Below are 22,848 nucleotides of genomic sequence, written 5' to 3' on the forward strand. Positions count from 1 at the left end.
GTGGTGTGCGTGGAGGAGAATTAATCTTCTCAGGAGCATCCGGCAAAGGAGGTAAAGTGGGGCCCAGGGACTGGAAAGGATCTTGAGCTTCTGACACAGTGATGATCACTTAATTTTTCCCAAATATAGGGAAAGATTAGCTTGAAGGGATAACCCCACCTGTACATGATCCTCTGTTCTAGAAGAATACGTAGGTAAGGTTTAAGCTCTCTGGGACGCTGGATGGTAGATGGAGCCAAGTCAGCAAAAATTTGACAAATATGGCCTTGGAATGACAGGGGCTATTTTGTGTGGGCCACTTGCAGCAGTTTGTCTTTAGTACAGCAGTAATGGAACCTCACTACAATGTCTCTTGGAGAGCCCCTTGGTCTGGATTTGGCCAGTGTACGGTGAATGCGTTCAAATTCTAACCTTTCGAATGGTATTTCAGGACACAATTCCTAAAACAAGGCTGTGACTCTAGAGGTCAGATCTACAATGGACTCAGGGAGCCCCCTGACACGCAGATTTGAGCAGCGAGATCTGTTCTCAAGATCCTCTAATTTGTAGTGTAGTACCTGTATCTCTTGCTTCAGGTGGTCCAGGTCATCCTCATGTCCTTCAAGCACTGTAGTTGCATCATCCATGCGATGTTCAAGCTGTACTGTACAGTGGCCTATGGCTCCCAGCTCTTTCGAGAAGTGATCTGTAATTTTCTTAGAAGTAGCTTTCAGGGCTAAATATAAAAATGCCCGGAACTTTTCAAACATGCCCTGATGTTTAGCAGCAGGTTGTGGTGTGGACAGTGAAGGGAAACTGTCCATAAAAATGTCAGGCTCACTCACATCATCTGTGGCTGCAGCCACATGGTCTGTGGAGAGACTGACAGGCGCCATCTTGCCTTCTGCATGGGATAAGGCAGCTTTAGCAGCCAGCCTGGATTGACACTGTTTGGCCCAAGATGTCATTGGTTTTGGCACCACTTTGTGCACTGGTGATCAGGAAAGCAGGAGAGGGCAGAGGAGTTGCGATCCGCCGACAGGGAAGCTAGTGAATGCCCAAAGTTTCTTCACACAGAACGAAGCCGGCTCACGGGATAACCATCCCGTGCATGCGCACTCCCCAATCGGAGTTTTCATATATCACATATATTGAATTCTCACTTATTGAATGTTAAGATTATAACAACAGTGGTAAATACTTTTTCCATGGGATTAAAATATTTCTCGATTCATCTTTTTATGGAATTTTAATGAATATTTTAAGTGATACTACTGGGATACCTTGACATAGTTATCTCCAGCTGCCCCTTACTTCAGCTTTTATGCTTATCTAATTCTTTGATCTCAACTATCCCCTGAGGAAGCCTAAGGGTGAAACACGTCGGGAACTTGAGACACAATTATACCATACCCGTGTGAGATTGTAAATACGGTACAAGCTAAGCAACCTTTCTGTACTTTATTTTTGAGTTTACTCCCATTTATTGATTGTATTTAGTTTAGTAGTTCTATGTTACTAATAGGTCTGCACCAATCAATCATTAAAACTCTTTTATTATTTACTAACTGCTTATTTACTTATTTACTAGTAATTTAAATTAGGCTGGGCAACTTAAATATTCTTTACAAAAGATTGAAAACTTTTCCTAGATGGAAACTCATCTTACTTTTTCTGATGTTTTGCACATCAGTAATATGGAGTCTGACTTAGTAAAGCTCTCCAAAAAGATAGATTATCATGGGAGAACCTGGAATTGATTTCTTAAAATCATTTGCTATTATTTCGCAAATGTTTTCAATCCTGCACCAAATCCATTTCAGGTTTCCTCGATCACCCTGGTTCGCCTGTGATATTCTAACTTCTCCAGTCTTGAGGAGCTTTAATAAATACAACTTTTAGTGTGCACGTACAGAAGAAAGTGCTGACAGGCTGGTAGAAACATCTAAAATAAAAGCCTTAAAGTGTCTTCTGTCATGAAAATTCCTGCCATCACTTTTTATAAAACCAAATTTAGTAACACTTTAAAGTTGAAACTTTTTTCTTTAGCTTTTAACTTTTACCAATTTAAGTATGAGCTTGCTTACTAAGTAATGTCTGACTCTACAGGTCTCACAAAGCTAACTGAACTTTTGGTAACAATTTTACAATGAATCTTAACTTCTATTTTGTGTCTGTGACTTATGTGATATCAGGGGTAAACCCTTTTTGAGAGTCTCCAGAGATCTGTTAGCGATGAACACCTACTAGTTAATGGTTCTCTCTGTCTCAGTGGAAAACAACAGGGATTCACTTGTGGAAACCATGCCTGCCAATCAACTTTCCCCAAGTAGTCTTATCTTATTATTTATAGAAATTCAGATGTACTGTTCATCATGACAGTGAGCTCATTTGACTTTCAACATGTCATAATTGATTTCCCTATTAAGTGTAAGAGCTGAAATGTGTGACTAGAAGCAATAAAGTCTATTTCAAGACATTTTTTTCTTTCTAGTTTTAGATTAGAGGAGGATAGAGAGGAACTGTAAAAGAAAGTTTATGCCTCACTTCCTGTCCCATTACTATGGAGAAAATGAGGAAAAATCATTAAAGGCACATAAACAAGAAAATAATCTAACAGGCATGTCATGTGCATGCATGTGCAGTGTAATTGGCATGTTTTTTTTCCCAACCTATGTCACCCGATCTTGCGCCTGAGTCGGGTGATGTAGGAAGAAGAACAGGAAGAAGAGAAGAAAATGGCTGTGCTTGGTGCGCCGGCTCGCAGAGGGATGCCAGGACGATGCGGGACCCAACAGGAGAGACCTCCAGATGGATTAGACTGCCTTGCGGGATTAAAGATAAGTCTAATTTTGTTTTTGTTTTTTGCACTTTTGGCTTTAGCTCTTCTTTAACAGGAATTCTAACCCTCACTTTAAAACTAAGAAAAAAGTGTTAGGTGAATTTATACTTAAAGAGGAACTATACTTGGGCATGTGCAGAAAGAGCGCCCAAGAGCCTCCCGGGATGCCTGACGTAGATATCCTTGGAGGCTTTGTGCTCCCATTCATTCTCGGCCGCCTAGAGGGGACTTTTATTGGGGGGTGGTGCTGCACCCTTTCTTTTTTTAAAAAAGAGTGTTGCACCTAAAAAAAACAGAATTTTTACCCTACATGAAAGAGTTCTTTACCCTTTTATGTAAAGTGAAAATTCTGAGTTTAGGTAGGCTTTAAGAAACCTGAAGATTTCAGATCCAAGCAAAAAGAAAAGTATGACATTTTATTCAAGTATAAAAAAAAATGACATTTTAAAACAGATTTTATATACTACTCTGTTGGTCAGCACTTTCTCGATAGTTTTCTATGAAATGTGAGAATGTGAAAACCCCAGTGAGGTTTTCATTACTTTTTGTGTTCCTAGTTAGGAGATACACTCCCTGGTTACCTTGACTTGCCTTTTGCACCGGAAGGAAAAGTAATGGTGGTTTAGAATTTATCAACCATATTGTTTTATAATAGCCATCTATCAGTTTGTCCTGCGTTTGACTTTGGTTTTTCCACCAGCCTGCCCCTCAGTTGCACTAGCTGCAACTAGCCTGTTTCACAGTCTTTTCTGATCTTTCCACAGAGCCTGTCTCCCAGTCCACTTCCACCAGACTGTTCTGATCATTTTTGGCTATTCTGTCAATTTATTCTACAGTCGACTAAATCTTTTCCATGCACCTTTTCCAAGGTTCAATCCAGCCACTCAACCAGCCTTTCCTGTTGTCAACTTTGTCCTTTCCTCCAGCCTGTTCCATGGCTGATTCCAGTTGTTGAACAGCCTTTCCCACAGTCAACTTAAGTAATTTTACTAGACTGTTTCGCCGTTGTTCCAATTGTTTGCCGCAGTGTTGATTCTGGCCAATCCACCAGCCTGTCCTATGACTAACTCCAGTTATTTCACTAGCCTGACCTACATTTGACTTTGTCCCTTTATAGAGCAATCTAAGAGCTGTTTCACCTAAACAGCCTTTCCCACGGCTGACCCTAACATTTAAAATGCTTCTGGCAGCTACATATAGATTTATGTGGAGAGAGAAAGAGAGAAAGAGAAAGGGTTCTGCAGCAGCATGGGTAAAATGAGGCTATCTAAGGAACTAAATCTCTAAAATACTGTAATTGATATTTTTATAATAGAAGGTCAGAAAGTTTATTTTATGCAGTCAAATGTTAAAGAGCTGCCAAGAATTCTGATGCACCCAAATCCTAAAACTGACCTAGTAACACAATGTACTGAAGATCAGTAACTTAGTCTGAGACTGCAGCTCTCTTTCAGAATTTTGTTGTACATAATAATTACTTTGAGCTATAGGTAACTGCCGTTTTGCACTGTAGAGTGAAGTCTATTAGAGATATGAGCCATTCCTCCCCACTGTCCCTGATTTGGAGGGACTGTCCATCTTTCAGATCCAAGTCCCGGTGTTCCTCTTTCAACTCCAAATATTTATCTTTTTGGATGGATATATACACTATTTATTCTATAAAAAAATGTATTATGTACCTTATACAATATACTGCACTTTTTACACTAAACATTTAATCAAGCCTATAAATTATTTCATTTAATATTATGAAAAGCTAACACAAAGAAAAGATAGTTTTAGAAAAAGTACTTGCTGGTACTTTTTATGGTCCCGAAAATAAGGTTGTGGTATAAATATTTTTTTTCCATACATACTTTGTTAATCCCCCTTTTCCTAAAAGTTAGGTGTGTATTTGGCATTTTGCACTGTAGAATAGAGACTGGCTATAGGGGGTTTACTTAATGCAGTTGGGCAGCTTTTACATGCATTGTAATATATGTAATGTAAGTAATGTATTAAGTACGCTATACAGTCATTGACTAGTTTAACGCCTAAGCAGATAGTACAAAATACAGTTAAAGTCCTGCTTTATAAATTCATGATTCAGGCAGGTGGTTATTGTATAAAAGGACTGACTTTGTTCTTACTTTCCTGATTATACATGCGCAACTCCAGCTTCCATTTTGCATGCCGGGAATGAATGAAGTCTCACATGCCTGCCTCTTACGTCATCCCAGCAAGGTCTATCAAGATGGCAGAAGATCTTCTTCAGAAACAAAAGAAGAAGGAATGTGTTGTGATAGAACATAGGATAGGTGAGTAAAATAAAAATATTTTTTTTTATAGGAAATAAATATTTTTTTTTCTAATTTAATAAATCAGGCTGTTAGTCTACACTTACAGAAGAAAGTGCTTACAGGCAGAAAGAAAATTCCTGCCTTCACTTTTTATAATACCAAATTTAGTAACACTTTAATGTGTATCGAAACTTTTTTTTTTAACTTTCGATAGAGTTTTAAAATGTGAAGCGACAATAAGAACAGTTCAGCAATATTTGTTCTTACCTGCCTGATTTGCATGTGCAATAAAGTCTTGCCTGTTAGGTCATCCCAGCAAGTGTGATTCTTTTTTTCCTGTTTTTCCAGAAACTACATTCACATCTGCCCCATATATCTTTAAAATACATTTTTATTTTTATGGTAAAATGACAATATGTGCCATTTAACAGACAGATAACACAATAATTAATACATAATATTTATCTGAGTCAATTATTTCCAATGTTAAGTCTTCTATCATTTGTTTTTCCTTCCACATCTGGATTATTATTTGATGTATACACCTGTATAAAGTCAATTGTCTTTGTTATATCAACTCTACATGTATAGCAGTCTTTCCTGGTCCTTTATTCTTTTTTAGTAGGTTGATGATTATTTCTATTTCTTCATACAATGTGACTTCCAGCTCTATTGCTGGGCTATGAAATAAGATTTCTTCAGTTCCCTTTTCTGATTCTACAATTCTTTGTTTGTTTAATAGGCCTTCAGAACATTGAGCCCAGCATTCTAATATTTTCTCTTCATTCCCAACTAAGCTTCCATTTTTATCTTTACACAGCGTCATTCTCTGCTGAAACCCTTTCTTTACTATACTTACATCTTTCAAGAAGTTTCTAAGTTCCTTCATATCAAACAGGTCCTCTATTCTCCAGAGTATTTCCTTTTCTTTTTGCTATTCCTTGCTTCTGCATATTTTATTTACCATTCTTTTTTTCTGTGAATCCATCTATACTTGTTTTTTTTTTTCTCTAAAATATGGACCTGATATTTTTCTTCCTTTCATTGCCTTCTTACACTGCTCATCAAACCAAATTTCCCTCTTTTGTAAAGTTTCACAGCCAAAAACGTATTCTGCAGAGGTTATTATTTTTTTTTTTTCGTCTTACCTCAATTTCTTGTCCATTTGTCCTAATTTTTTGTATAGTACGTAGGGGCTACTTGTGAGCTGCCAGAATGACATGACTGATTCCCCTTTAGTACTGGAACACTCTCCTGCATTGGGCTTTGTCAGCCATACACAGAAATCCTGTTTTATGAATAGTATGGTCCATGATGGTGTATAGCGCAGAAGTGCTTAGAAAAAGCTGATCTTTGTTACAAATGAGCCACATTGTAATGATCATTTCTTCTTGATATTTCTGCTTGATACTTCATTTGAAATCAGGCCTATAAATCCCAGACCTTTATTTTCTTTCCTTGATGCTTTGTCTGCATTTGTTAAGTACCATAAAATAGTTTGAATCGCAATCCACTCAACTCACATTTCAGATAGCCATAATATTTGTTCCATGGTTCTGACCATTAGTCAGAGAATGTTTTTTTCATTTCCTCTTTTACTATCAGATAATATCCATCCTAAATTCAGTTAACTTTAATGTTTGAAATACACTATTTGTTGTGGTATATGTGTATTGTACTAAATCAGCTAATCTTTTTCTAATATCGTTGTTCACTTTATGAGCACAGTATGGGGCAATTTTGGTTACTTTCCATTTTAAGCTTTTTAATGCCCCAACAGATTTTTAAAGCTTATATAAAGGCAAAGGGTCCTTGTGGGGAGGTTTACTCTATGTGCCTTGTTGACTACGATCACCAAGACAGAAAGTGGTGAGAAAAAAATCATCCAATGGGGGCAAATGTTTCAGTGATACTTGCCTAGGACTGGAGATCTCGCTTTCTCAAAAAGAGTTACTCATTTATGTTGGGGTCTCAAGGAAAAGAAGCGAAGGAAAATCTTCCCAACAAGACACTGCCTGCCAGAAATAGCCTGATAGGAATGTAACCCCCCAGCCACTCCATGAAAAAAAACAAAAAAAAATTGGATAATAATGCAATTAAGATTATTGTCAAGTAAAAGGTGTATGCAAATGCTTATAAAAACTGGGATTTATTTTTTCCTTTGCCCTTCCTATAGTTGCACAAATGCCTATAAATTAAATATTAAACACTTGATCGCTCTTTCCTAATTAGACTTAAATCACTGCTACATTGTCTATTATGTGATCATTGAAAATGAAGTGCCCAGGCTTAGTGGACCCCGAGGCATAAAAATGCCCTCATGCTGGATGAAAGGGAACATAGACAACTATGAAAAAACTGTTAATGAAAGGTGAGGGTGGTTTATGGTCATCGGTAAAGAAGACTATAGGGTAATGTTGTCTTCTATACCAGCAGCAATATAAAAAATTTTTTTAGGTCTAAGCATGTAAGTACAAAGATTAACTAGCATAGCATGGGTCTCCCCTCTAGGCACAGGTTGAAAGGATCCTTTTTGCTGGCCTACTTGACGATCTCACATTGGTTGAGTAGCCATGACTTTTTTTCCAGGCGTTAGGAGGCAGGAGCTGGGTTATCAGTTTTTTGTATTACTTAATAAAAATTACCATATTTTTTATTCTCAGATTTTAAGTGATCAATGCTATGACTACTCCATACTTGTCATCAATAACAGCCTGTTCTGATGGCCTTTTGTTTGTCTGAAACAGTTTCTGCATTCCTATCCAAATCATGGGCCTGTAAAATTCTCACGATGCAGGTCACAAGCAGGTAAAATACACTTGTCAATCCATTCTGGATGATCTCAGAAGCATCTCACAAGCCAGTGAAAGATAACCATCTTGTTATTGTGGAGAAAAATACTTTTCTATGCATATCCTAGGCTGACAGATCTGTTCTGAAAAAACTGAGATTTCAGTGCCTGTGTTCTGAACCTTAAAAGAATTTCTACACAATGCTTGTAGATACATAGGTAAACAGGGGCTTGTTGTCATGGCCTATGTGCAGTTTCACTTTAAAGCATAACTAAACTTTTACAACAAAAACTGCAGGCCAATGGTTTTTTTATTGTAGAAGGGACATGCTTTATGTCTTCTCCTGTAAAATCTGCCTGTTCACAACCCTGTTAAATGCACATTGAGCTGCACATGCAGATCTCAGTGTATAATCCCGCCATGCCTGGATGCTGAGAATGATGCATGCGGGGGTTATGTCATTTTGGAGTGACCGGTAAAGATGACCTGAACCTGGAGAAGATGGCAACACCAGCAAGGGATTGAGAAAAGAAGTTTAGTCCCACTTTAAAGTGCTGTATACTGGCAAATGCGGGGGCTCAAAAAACAAATATGGCAGCTGCAACTAGTAATTGGTTCTTTATGCTCTAGAGGTCTCATACTTACCCATCGTTCTTTCTGGGCCTATTCACACTACTGCGTTAATGGTCTGTCTTCACGCAGCTTGCCCTAAAGCAAAATAAAACCACATTGGGGTCATAAGTTTTTGCCATAATGTTCACATCCTAAAGGCACACTTACCTCTGAGTGTCCAAAGCTGCCATATCTGATGGTTCTTCATATTCTTGCTTTGTCTAGTGCAGTGGCAGACATAGCCAACAGCGGGATCCAGAGCAGAGCTGACTTGAAGCCCCCCACCAAAATAACTTTGGGCCCCCATAGCTGAGGAGCATACAGGGCCCTGGTGCAGTGGCACACTATGCAGCTCCCTATGTCCTGTGTATGGCCACTCGTGTAACTCCCACCCATGTGCATGAATTACATTATCTCAGGATTCCATTTCATACATGGCATCTTTAAAGTCCTGGAAATATGTACATTGTACTGCATGCAAGGCAAAAGGAAACTTGCTTTTTATCTGAATAGTGCAAATGGGTGAATATATATAAATAATATAAACGTGTTTTTTTAAGGTAGAATAAGTTTTGTGCCCACAGTAATCTAAGAAATTAAATTTATGTACTGGAAGAAGCCCCACATTTCTAGGACTAGTTTTATTTTCCTGTCAGTGAGTTTCTGTTTTGTACACATGCAGTACACAATCCCTGCAGTGTGACATCCCTCCACCAGGGGGCGGTGTGGCCCCAGCTCCAGGGACAGGAAGTAGCGGTCCGTCTGCAGGTGAGGGTGACACGTGTGTTGTGCTGGCTGTGTGTGTCTGTGCTGGGTGACATTGGAGCTAGATGTGCTAGGGAAGTAAATCGGTAATTACAGTGACAGAGATGTACAGAGTCCTGGTAAATAATGTCAGGCAGGACAGATCAGTAAGCTAGAAAAGTCAGGTGAGGGGTGTTATTGTATTGTGGGTAACCATAAGATAATGTTCATATATTTCCTGGGCTGTCGCCATTATTGTGTATCTGCTTATAGGCGGCTGTGTGTCACTATGGGCAACTATTATGTGACCTTTGACCTGTAGTCATTAATATTGATATATGTCATCCATGTGTATGATATGTACATAGTAAGGGCCACAGATTACATTACAAATGATTGAATGGTGCTCTGGAATAGATACTGGGTTTGGTTCATCTTGGGGACCTTTCACTCCATGGCCATTGTGCTGCTATAACCAAGGTAATGCTGAACTGAAATCTATTGATTGTAATAATCTTGGTTCACACCAATGCCCTGCAATCATGTGCATGCAGCAAAAAATATTTGCAGGGCAATACATCACAATGTGTCACAGTGCCCATCAGGAAAAACAAAATAAAGTATTTCGGATTTGCTGTACAAGAAACAGATCAACCCAGCACATAACATCTATCACATTATCACTAACAAGAGTTTACTACACACGGAGAATATAGTGAACCTAAGTGAAATTTTACTTTTTAAATGCAAATTGGCCATATGTTTGGAATTAAAAAACAAAAAAAAGCAGCAATTTCAATATATTCACTAAGCTAAGTGATTTTTTATTTTGCAAGGTTACAGAGTAAACACACCATAAATCTTTAATAAATCATCATATCAACCAACCTTGTGATATTGCTATGCAGAAGATGCCAATCAGATACCAAAAATTACTTTAACAAAAATTCAGTTGTTGGTGTTGTAGAGTGACAGGTTCCCTTTACAGGTATAACACTAGAGGCTCTATTTATAAAGAAAATAGGAATTTTCCAGGTCCACAGTGTCACACATGGAATGTCAGATTCTCTATTTTATAAAAAGAGCCCTAGGTGTTGGAGGAAGTTTTTTTCCCAGTCATTCTTGATTGGATGGAATAAGAATTGGAAAGGGAAGTTGTACCACTGGACAGCCCTGGCTGCATCTTGGCCTCCAAGAAATGAAACAAGCAGGATGTGAAGTTAGGCAACTCACCAATGACTTGGTTTAGGCAAGAGATCCATCAGCATGAAGGAAGTGGGTACAGCCATGTGAAGGACCGTGCTACATCCTTGGACTGAAGTCCAGAATGGTCGGGACACAGGCCGGTATTTACTCATTTTCATCTCAAGTTACCATAAAAGATATCCTTGTGAAGAAGAAATTCAATCTTTATCTTTCCTGCTATCTATACAATTAGATTGCTGCTCTGAGAGGAGAAATTGACATTTGTTACATTCCAATTAATAAAGCCAGAGATAGCCAGACAGTCGGTATTTTCTGAAGGAGGAAATACTCAGCAGCCTTAAAATTTCTCTCTGTATAGGTTCCCTTTGAGTTTTTAGCAGTTAACTTTGGTAAGATTCTAAACGAAATTTTACCCAGCACGCTATAAAATAATGAACGGAGGTGTTTAACCTTTAATGAGCTTTGAACAGATCAGGCCTTCATTTAAATTGCCTCAGGGCTAAAAGAAACATCAGCATGTAACCCAAGAAATACCAGCTAGGTGGTTGTATTAGAGTAGCAGGAGGTTCTGCAGGTAAAATCCATGAGTCCAATGAGTTCTAACCCAGGAGTCACAAATGAATAGGGTATTATACCCAGGTATGTATCAATGAAACATTATGTTTTGTATTTATTTTTTACATATAACTAATGTGTATAGCTCAATAAATCTTGCTAATAACCTCCTGTAATCCCCTGCTCACCTGAGCTAGAATAAGAAACACTCTTAGTAATAAATCCACCCCCCATTCCGGGGTTCTCACCATAGCAAAGGAAAGTTGATGCGGATTCCTATATCACAGGACTACAATACATTCTGCGCATGCGTAATATTGGCACTTGGTTGTGAAAATTCCCACTGGTCATGCGCACCTCATCTTGCACATGTGCAGGGCAGGATCTGATCATGCTAGCTCCCTGTATAGAATCCCATGGTATCCTGGAGACTGTGGGATTTACCAGCAATCTTTCTCGCTGTACCCTTTCTTACCCCTGGAAGGGTGTAGAAGATCTGGGGTGGAATACGCTGGAGCTGGTTAATTCACGACTGCCCAAGACCCATGTTGACAGAAGTCTGCCAACAAAAGAATGGGTCCCTGGTCTTTGGGTTCTCCTGGAGCTTCTGACATTTTTTCCCCTTTCTGTGTGCTAAGACATTAATTTACCCCCATGCAATTTTGTGTTTAGGGTAAATAATTTAAGTGCATATTTTTAATGGATTTGGCCAATCCTGGAAATGTACATAAACATATTTAGGTATAAAATAAACATTCAGCTGTCAAGTGGGGTCTTGGAAAAGGTGAAGGTCCAGGGCAATTGCTCTATTTTGCCTAGAATTACGTGCAGAGATTGGTTGCATAGTCAGTGCAAGTTTATGAGTCTTTTAAAACCTTTAAATTATGAAATAGAAGGGTCTACCTCTGCACGTAATTCTGGGCAAAATGGAGCAATTGCCTGGGACCTTTACCTTCTCCAGGACCCCATTTGACAGAATGCCAGGAAGTGGAATAATACTCCAACGATCTTTAAGTCTTCTGTTGCAACGTAGTGCCTTTATCACTATATATCCTCCAGTTGATGGATTACCTACATGTTCACAGCCAATATTTCTTTGCATTTATCCACAAATAGATCATGATTGTATCTACAACGTTTTTAGTATTTTCTATGGAAGCCTTTGTTTCATGTACTATCTATAATTTAATAAACTACCTGCCTTTTGTGGGTGTATTAACCTATATGTGGAACCTAGATTTCAAAAAGAAAAAAAATACAAATCGAAGCATTTAACATAATTTCTGACTGTGCAATGATCATCAGTGAAAACACAGTTATCTGAAGGAACTAATGATGAATTCAACGTTTAATTGACCCATTATTGGATTGATCTGTGCTCAGTAATTTACAGAAGGTCCATGTTCAGCAGTTTTGCAATGAAAATGTTTATCAGTATAGAAAAAACATGAACACAGTGGTCAGATAATGCTGACAAGTTTCACACAAGAATTTATCTCATCGTGGCTCTGTGATTAAGCACATTCTTGTTGGAAAGAAACCGTGTTATCTGATCATTGTATGCATTCTGTACAGTTTCTGTATAATAGAATGCTGGCATGATAAAACGTATTTGTTATAATAGTCATCATTTGTAATGGAGGGTTTAATTACATACATGGTCTCCCCTGTTCACACTCAGTAAATGTATGAAAATACATTTTGGTAGCTAAATATATTTTGGTAGCTAAGCAAGTAGGGACAGGCGTTCTTATTTAAAGTGACCTGTACCACTTCATTACTGGGGCATTTTTTTTGTTTTGTTTAACATGCGTGGATAAAACTTGCATTTTAGGTAAATTACCTAACCCCCCCAACATAATATATTTGTATGTAACATATACAATAATTTATTTTAGTGCATAAAATAAAACATCTAAAACCCATTGGACCCTCAGTGCGTGGCTTATCCTTTACCCTAGCAGAAAAATCTATATGTGGAATGGTGAGGGTAAAATACCAGTCCATGAGGCTTTCAGTAACTGAATATTCTTTTTATGGAATAATACCATTTACACCCCTATGTTATGTTTGGTAATTGTTCATTTCTATTAGATCAGTTAGATTAGTTAAAAAACATCATGCCCTGAGCATGAAAGTACAAATGTTCTATAATTCAAACACTCTGCAGCTTGCATTTATTTAAATATTACCTGTGTGCAATCGTTCAGTCGGGGCCTATGCAATGACCTACCTTTGGATTACTGACTTGAGCAAAGGTTTTAAATTCCTATTGTTGTTATTTTATGAGCAGCCAGTTGTGAAAAGTTTTTTTTAATTCAATTGTTTTTTGGCAAATAAAAAAAGCAGCATTTTCCTGATTAGCCTTGGTCAGACACATGCAGCACAGTGTTATAGTGTTTCATACACGGTGATAGAGAAGGAGGATTTTTAAAAAGTGGGACAAGTGGGTAGTACTATGTTTTGGGCATAATTACCCTACTAATCATCCTTAAAATGGTAGGAACATTTTTTTGTGGGATACAGACCAAGTTCCACATAGCATGGTGCTACATTAGTTGCTTGTTAAAAGCTGTGGCTTCCTATAGGATGTGGTTTATTGTGACATAACTTTTTGCATGTTCCAGCATTGCCTTCCACAGCTTAGAGTCACGGGTTAGTATTGGATGAGTTCCCAGATGCTGTGATTGCTGGTCTGATCAGGAAATATGCAATTATATAATGGCCAAAATGTACCACTACCGGTAACTGCGGGTCGTCATCTGATCACTGTCTGTATGGCGACATATCTCTAGACAGGGCCACCAGTCTATCTTATCTTTTTTAGTACTGGCTTCAAGAGCAAATAAGCAACAACCCTGTCACATCTCAATAGTTATAAATCCTTTAGTGTACAAAAACATGGATTCCACACCTTTGCCATTTTGTGTTGAAACTAAAAGAACTATTGTTTATTGAAATACCTGATTTAAAAAACCAAATCCATCCTAAAAAGAACTGATCCTATAGATAGATATAACTAGTGAGCTTTAATTAGCAGGTAGAATGACAGAACATGTAGAAGTTTCAAAGAATTATTCTAATCTTTTGTTTTTCCTTTTATGCACTTCTTGGATTTGAAGCTTGTAAATAGCTGCGGTGAATCAAACATAAAGTGTCCAACAGTTCTCATGATTATTGTTTTCAAGCCATGTTGACTTTCCGTAAAGCAACCAGCAATTTGTCTTTCCGCAGTCTTGAATCTGACAATTTGGGTTGGCGCCCAGAGAACTGTTCCCCGCCTGAGAAATTTCAGTTTTTATACAGTGTATTGATTAAGTAAGATCTTGGATTACCAAAGACCCAGAAAGATTGATACAAAGTCACTCTTGATAGATTTTCTATACTGAATAATGCTGGGATTAGACTGGATTGTGGATTGTGCACTGTACAGTTAAATCCTGTAGAGGAGCAGAATGTGGTAAAGATATAATTAGCTGGCATTGTGCCGTAAAGCTGAGTTTATTACTAATTACCCCCAAACTTCAAGGTTACGGTCAGAATGTACTCTGTCTCTCAACTCCGTACGCCAATCTGCCTGCCTTAGCTCTACATGAATCAGTGCCTTTATCTTTAATAAGCACCGTGCTTATGTAGTTTAACATTCTGCCTTTTCCCTGCTCTACCCTAACAAAGCAGCGGGTTTAGGAACATTAAAAGGCCATTCTTTTGAAAGCTCACTCTTTGGGCTCATTTTAATACCGCTTGAAGTTCCTAACCATATGCTGCACCTTTTGTGCATGTCTGGCTTTTGCTTTCTTTGTCATTTAATGAGAGGGTGCCAAGTTAACTATAGTACCTTTAAAAGGTTAAAAGAACTATAGGATGTGTTGTGTTCAACATTCATACTGGTGAATTATATTGTGCTCCGATTGGACCAAAATCAATGCTAAAACATGGTTTTGTTTTGTGTTCTTCAAGTGTACCTGTCATCTGCAGTAGGTGAAAACAGAACACCTTGATGTCTTACACATGGATCTGTGCCATTTGATCATCTTAGGGAAGCCACGAGCTATGTGAGACAAGATTTAAAAAGTAATTCTAAAAAAAAAATAATATTTTCAAAAGCTGATAATGCTGACTGCCTGGCTTTAAAATACTTTTATTGTACAGCTGTTTGGTCTGGTCAATATTGCTGTCCACTGGGAAACTCACAATTCTGACTCTGCAATCATTTTACAATTGAGTTTATCTGCTTCCTAAAACATGCTGACCGAGGTATGATGTCTAGATATGGAAACACCACCCTCACCCACATTTAGACACTATCAGCCCTAGAATATATAGGCTGCATGTGTGATTATTTTATCATCCGTCTTCTCTCATTATCAACAACAACAGCTAGTTCACACGTCTCTATCAGCTTTATGGTTTTAGTTGGTGTTCAGTGGCTGATTAAAATTTTAGAAAATGAATTACACCAAATTGCACGTAGCATTTTTTAGAAATAAGTTAGCGTTTTTTTCCCAGATGTACATAAAGATTTATTTTTTCTACATTTGATTGGGTGCCTTTCCCTATCTTCTCAACCCTTTAAACATGGGGGAACCTTTGAAATAAAATTACAGGTCTTCAGGGAACCCCTGTTATAATTCCTATATCCACAACTTACAGTACAGCAGTGTGGTAGTCAGTGGAAGAATGGCTTTTGATTTGCTTGCCAGTGGGAAGAATTTTATCCTTACAGATAGTCAAAATGATCACTGGTATCCATTAAACTGACCTGAGAGGCACAAATTGCTCATTGCTCAATGAACCCCTAGCAACCCTTGGAGTGTTGAGAAACACTGCCATATTTATTGGGATAGATGTGATAAAAATACTAGAATTTGACTTATGTAGCAGTTAAAAGTCTAGGAAATGTTGGGAATTGTTCTAATGCACCCTTTCTTGATCTTTTTAACATGGCACCCTTGAAATGTTCAGATATTCAGGGAACCCCTTCTATGATTACTATATCCACAGGTCACAGTACATTAGCATGGAGGCCAATAGGAAACATGCCACCTTTACACTCACAAGTATAAGTGTAGTGGTGCCATTTAAACTGACCTGGGAGGCCCATGAAACCCCTTGCAACTTCTGGAGGGATCCTAGTGTTCCATGGAACCCAGAAACATTGACTTTGAAGGGAGCCCATCATAAAATGATCGAAAATACCATTGTTACTCCTCATTGTTAATGATCACTGCCTGACAGTTATGCTTAAATTCCCAGCATCAGAAATTTCAAAGTAAACGTTTTCAACTAATGAATTCAAAAAGCTTAATCTGCATGTTTGTTCTTGGTGTGTTCCGTGTGAATATTGTCAGACAGCTGGCATTTTCAGAATGGGAGATCTGTAGCAGATTGCAAATTTTTCTTAGAATGAGTTGCCACTTACATAAGTTGACTCTTACCATCATTCCAGGAAAAAAGCTATCTGCACTGTTTTAGGGGTCAGTTTTCTTGACTCTTTTTTCCTGTTGTACAGAGGAGACTACACCAATAGTAATCATACTCAGTATGACAGTGTATTAGGGATGGAGGGAAGGCTCTAAGCTGGCTATGTGTCCTGATTATTAAATTGGTTCTTTTTTTTTAACACATCAACATATGTAATACACAGGAATGTTGTAAAGAAAACGCTGCTAACCACACTAGCGTTGGCTGGCAAATGATGGAACTTTATGGTTCCAATGCTTTCTTTAGCATAGCAGAAATATACCGTATTTTTCGAACCATAAGACGCACTTTTTTCCCCCCAGAAGTGGGGGGAAAAAGTCCCTGCGTCTTATGGTCCAAATGTATCAAAATGTATCCTTCCCAGCTGCTGTCCCGTCCTTAGGACACTATTTGTTTCAGAATCTTTTTTTTCTTCATTTCCCTTCTCTAAAAAACTGGTGCGTCTTATGGTCCAGTGCGTCTTATGGTCCGAAAAATACGGTATGTTTTGTATAGACATGGTGCCTGGCCTATTTGGCATTGCTAGCTCTTATCTTGTAGAGTAGCCTTTTCAGTTCCCTTTCATTTATCTACTTGAGGACAAACTGTTCCTTGGGGAATGCCAGATAACCAGACTACAGGACACAGGTTAAATTTATTAGGGAATGGAAAGGGGCTGGACTGGGCTCAATACTAGTTTTATTTTTTAAAGGGCATCACATTCCCAGTATTATTTTTGGTAAAGGTAATGTTGGTAAATGCTAAGATAAACCATCCTACAGTTTGTATTGCAAATCACACACTACTAACCACTAGATATATAGTAGTTTAGCTGCCCCTTTAGATATAAGAAAAATATATACATCAAAGACAGAAACAAGAACAGGGTTTGGCTTTCAAGTATCAAACAAATACATTTTTTCATATCAAGGTACTACATATCAACATTACATTTACTGTAGATAAATATTTTCCTGTGTCCATTTGGAGTTAGCATTGGATCAGGATGACAGATATCTAGACAGATAGCAACTATTCAATCATTTAACCATAGAACGTTAGAGGCGTAAGTAAAGTATGAACGTCTCGTTACCCAATGCGTTTCGCCTTTTGGCTTCATCAGGGGTGTTGACATTGTAGTAACAGTGGTGCTCAATGTAGTTGCCAGTAAGTAGGTATACAGTCAGGATTCAATTGGTTAAAAGAGATTGTGATTTAGTTAGTGGCTGTTGGACAAAAAAAAAGCTAGGTGCAAAAAGGAGAGATAACGTGTCCTATTTATTTTACTTTATGTTTAATGAGCTTCCTGTTCTGTACAGTTTATAATTGAGCCTTGGAATGGTATATATCACAGTACAGTAAGGGCCCATTTACACTGTTGCACTGCGGAAACACTTGCTGGTGTGATCTGCACACACCTTTCACAAGGAATGGAACTGAAACGCACACAAAAGTGCTATGTGTGTAGGCATAACGCTCAAAAGAATAGATGTGTTTAATGCAGCATGTGTTGGCACACCCCATGTTAAGGCAGCACAATAGTGTGAATTGGTCCCAGGAGCTGGTTTGTTGCAAGATAACAGTGAGTTTATAAACATATGGTTGTTAATTGCTTCTAAAATGATGAGGAACTCACTGCTACAGTTATTATTTATGACAGTTATGTTTGTTTGAATTTTCCTGGGTTGTAATCGCAAATTATATTATTGTTACCCTTCAATTCTGATTATATATTACTGGCTGAATGTCTGATTGTCTTTTATATTGTAGATTTTATAAAGAATTTGTAAAATGCAGTTTATGTGTTCTACTCGCTGTCATTATCGTTTTTTATTTTCTAGACTAAAAGGTCTTCATTTTAGTAATGCACTTACTGCCAATCCAAACTGCGGCATTGTAATGCATTTTTCACCCTCAATCAAGAAATATTCCCTGACATTGCTTATGATGAATAGAAATCTTAGATTGAGTTTATGATGGATGCTTTGTGCAGTCACTAGTTGAGTACTTTTGTAAAGCAGAAGCAAACTATGTGCTGCGGAGAAAATAGTTACAGAATGCTTGATGTGCACTTGATATTTGGCTTTGTGGTTTTCTGAGGATAAAGCACTGTATAATATTTGTTGATCATGGCAGAGCGGCGATTTAGACATATGCTGTCAGTACAGATAATCTGGGCTTTGCCTCAAAGACTATGCTGGGTGAGCCACTCATACTAGCAGAGTTTTAGAAGAAACTTTGCACTTAGGAGCTAGAGAAAAGATGGGTACGTGTATATGATATTAGGTTGGCTGACCCCATCTAAATGATTGTACTTGGAGCTCCAGGCATGCATAAAACACAAATAGCCCTGGCAATTAAAGAAAGCTATATACATTTACACATCAATTCAGGCCCAGGTAAGAGGTAAGCTATGCGACCATAGAAATGGTAATAGGGGTAGAGGTCCGCTTATAGGTCACAGTAAGAAACAACTTTTTCACTGGAAAGTTTGGAGAACTGAGTTTTATCCCATGGGTGCCTTCAGCACCCAGCAGCAGGGTCAGACAAAAACACTTAGTATTTGTGGGAGTTTGCAAATTCTTGTACAGGCATTTCTAGTACTCGTTGTTTAGGGTGAGGGGGCTGATGTTTGGGTCACCTTTAATAAAAAGCTTCCAGATTCTAGTTAAGCTCCCCACCCTCCTGTCCCTATAACACAGGGGTTATGTTGTGGGAATGAAGCCCACTCCTCCAACAATGGCCCTTGCCACCCCGGGGGGCTGTGGGGCACTTGTTTTTGCTAAAAGGGTAGGGAGCTAGTCAGATTTTCAGATAGGAGAGGGGGTACACACACTTTTTGCCCAACATTTTGTCAAGAAAGCTCCTTAGCCTATGAAAAGGTCTAGTTTTTATATAGGCTTGCTTTAAGATATTAAAATACCCAGAAACACATATTAACTGAACAGACAATGCTGCACAAACATTCTTAAGCATTTCTATTCTGTTCCTTTTCACATTTAAAGGTAGCAGGGACTGTAAACAACCCTGGACATTGAATTGAATGTATAAAAAACTGGCAATACTGCTGGCCTGGGTCAACTGTCAAACAAAGAATTGAGCAGACCTTGTCATTTTAATGTTAATTAAAATCTGCAAAAACCTCTTGTTTGAGCATCGCTATATAGTTAGGGCCAGGACTGATTTAAAGGTTAAGTTTGTGATGGTTGTTTGATGATTTAGGTAAGGTTTAGGGTTTAAGTTTGATTTCCATGGCTAAGTTTAAATATTAGGTAAGAGGCTAAATGTTAAAGTGTATATAATGCTACATTTTATAGTATTGAAATATTCTGCCAATTTTTTCGCTCCACCCAATTTTCCATCATTCTTCACCTGTAATAGAGGTAACCAGGACAAATAGTAAGGGTAAATGTATTGGGAGGGGACAAGGAGCACTACAAACTAGTACCACAAAAAAAATGAAATGGCCATACATTCTTTAGGGTTCATTTTAGGGATTATGCTAGGGAAAATTTATATAGTGAAGGTAAATGGACTGCCAATGACCTCCCTGGAAGCAGGAAGTCACAATGCTGAAATTCCAGAAGTAAAGTTTAGAAGTGCTATCCTATGTTTCTTACCACAGTTTTCATTTAACAGAAACCTTTCCTGGGAAAAACATGGAGACTACTATCAGCAAATGCTTATTGCCGGGCTGTCCTTTTGACCCTCCTGCTTTAATATTTTAGTATTCAAACTCAGCAAGTCAGCAAACCAGCCATAAAAAAGCATTTTTTGATGGTGGAACTTACATTTATTTTAGGAATGATTTCTTTAATAAATTTACTATCATAAATATTGAATATCAGAGTTGGATCTTCCTCACAGTACTGGAAACCATGGTTTTGATTTTCAATGAGCTCTTTTTTTTCCTATTAGTCTCACAATAAGTGTAAAAAAAAAAAAAAAACTTCCTACATAGAGTGGTCTACAGCAAGGGGTCCAAATTCTGTATACTATAGAAATCACTTTATTGAAATTGGAATGTTTTTTTTTTTGGGACTTTATAAAAGTATTGTGAGAAAAAAACCTAGCCATGTAATGACTAGGTATAAATATAAAAGCAGAACGTTATTCACAATACGTCCGGTGTAGCTAAGGAATAATGTTGCATCCTGTGTTGTTTTTGTTCCTGTGAAAAGGCTGTAACAGTCAGAATTTTCCTTTCTGCTAAGAGGTTTCCTGCTAGGTTTCAGATGCTTCAGAAAGCTCCAGTCTATTATTTCTTGTTTGATTTCATTCTCACTCAAAAATTTGCCATTGGGCTTTCTACTCGGTCACCGTAATATATTCCAGTCATTTTATGCAGAACATTTCAGAAGCTTTCTGTGCATTTCATTCTAAATTTATGATATGGTGGATAGGAAATGACAGTTGGTATGGTGGCCCCATCCTCCATCAACAAAATAGAAGCTTGAAATTTATATATCCTTTCTAAGCAAATAAAGCCGGACCATTGCAATCTGCTTGGGAAAGGAAAATGACAACTGCATACAAGAGGAGATAATGATTGATAAATATTGGGAATAATGAGACAGAATATTTAGAGTGTATGTATAGCCAGTCATTTTTTTTTTTATTACGTTAAAACCCTGTCAGAATATTTTTTGCTATGGCCTATTACTTCCTGATCTGGAGAAAAATATGAGGATAGAGGAAACATTGCAAAGTGAAGGGAAATACCCATATTAGACACTTTCTTTTGGAACAGTCATCTTAACTGGAAGATTTACTTTCACCTCTTGTTCTGGTGACAACTGTAAAATTATGGATTTCTCCTTACTTTCAGTCTTAGTGGCTGCACAGCAGAGGAGTGATTGTCCCCAATGTGTACTAAAACCTTAAGTCTAAGTGTCCTGATCCTAGAAAATCTAGTGTACATTGCTCTCCTAACAATGTTCATCAGTCCTCCCTTGTGGATCATTGAATGACCTCTATATATAGCGGATGCCATATTGGGGTGGATCCCGACTGTCCTCCCTTTGTGTACACCTCTAGTTCAGTCCAGTGTCACTGATCAGGAAAGATTGTTTCCAGCAACATTTAGATGTGTACGTAGCCAAACGCTTCCCCAATGTTATTTTTACATATGCTTTACCAATAGTTGACTAGCTTTTTTTCCTATGTAATTATAGATCTCTAAGTACTATCAAACCTATTTAAATAATTTTGTGATGAAACCCTGGAACAATGTGTTACTTTAACATAAATGGTTCATTTATAAACGGGGAAGTACCTTCATCATGTGCTCCAACCGATTCAATAACACCCCTGTTTTCCCTCAAGCAGCACTGTTAGTGTCAAATTCCAACTTTTTGCTGAATTTTATAGTATCTGACATGAGCAATGGTCACACATGTCCTATTTTTTACAGAAGATGTTCCATATGAGACGTTTGTGCCAGATACGGTTTCCGCTAAAGGAAGTAAAAAGATGCTATGTGGCCCAGAAAGAAAAACCTATTCTCACACTGTTTACTAAGGTATGTATGAAATGGAATGTGCACCCCATGGATTTGGTATTGTTTAGATCTGATATATACACCACTTCCTTTGTTTTATTTATTTTTATAGCTTGACCACCTAGTTTTATAGTGGACATATCATCACAATTCTTACTTTATATAGAAGAGTAAGTAACCTTTCTATATAAAGTAAAAATGTTTTGTTTTTTTTTCTGTTCATTAAATTACTTTTTTTTATTATTTTTTTACGTCCCTCCCCTTCTGTCTTTACTGCCATGGCAGTAAAGACTGAATGTGAGTGTAGAGCCTCCTGGGATTTGTGACGTATGTATCCCAGAAGCCTCTGCGCTTCACCAGGACTTTAGAAATAAGGACAAAGCGGGCCCGTATGGAAGACAGCTCCAGAAAGATCAAGGAATCTGCAGAAGTAAAGGTAAGTGACTTATTGTTTTTACTTTAGTTCAGCTTTAAGGGTTTTCTAATTAATTTTGACACAGCTTGTCCCTGCTACACAAAAAATATTTTCTTTTTGGCTGCTAAAGTGCTACTTCTTCAGATGATGAGATAGACTGCTTTCTATCTGCTGGTTGACCAGTCTCCGTTTCCAGTCTCACCTTTTTTCTGATACACCTCTCATTTTTCCTCTATTCTCTTCCAGTTAGGGCTATCTCTGTCCTCTTAGTTGTCTAGCAGTTTGAGCTGCTTGTTGGCTAGCATTTGAGAATGCTGATAGCTCACGGATTAATCTTGTCTTCCACTCGCCCTTTTTCAGAATGCTATACCTTGTTCCCCTGCTGCTTTATGAGAAAACATTAAAAATACTTGTACTGTATTTGTTTTTTTTAAACATCTGTAAGGACTTATAAATTAAAA

At 37.9% G+C, this 22,848-nt stretch overlaps 1 protein-coding gene across 1 annotated transcript in view; it reads left to right on the top strand.

Moving 5' to 3' along the window:
* The first annotated feature begins 9,235 nt into the window (after window positions 1-9,235).
* C6H5orf63 (chromosome 6 C5orf63 homolog) overlaps window positions 9,236-22,848 on the top strand; it is a 35,594-nt gene continuing 21,981 nt past the window's right edge. The window contains exons 1-2 of the mRNA XM_072416014.1: window positions 9,236-9,272; window positions 21,886-21,993. Coding sequence (XP_072272115.1) covers window positions 21,889-21,993 — 105 coding nt within the window. The 5' untranslated portion in view covers window positions 9,236-9,272; window positions 21,886-21,888. The remainder of the gene's footprint in view (window positions 9,273-21,885; window positions 21,994-22,848) is intronic.

Source organism: Pyxicephalus adspersus, chromosome 6, assembly GCF_032062135.1.
Source record: "Pyxicephalus adspersus chromosome 6, UCB_Pads_2.0, whole genome shotgun sequence".
Taxonomy (NCBI): domain Eukaryota; kingdom Metazoa; phylum Chordata; class Amphibia; order Anura; family Pyxicephalidae; genus Pyxicephalus; species Pyxicephalus adspersus.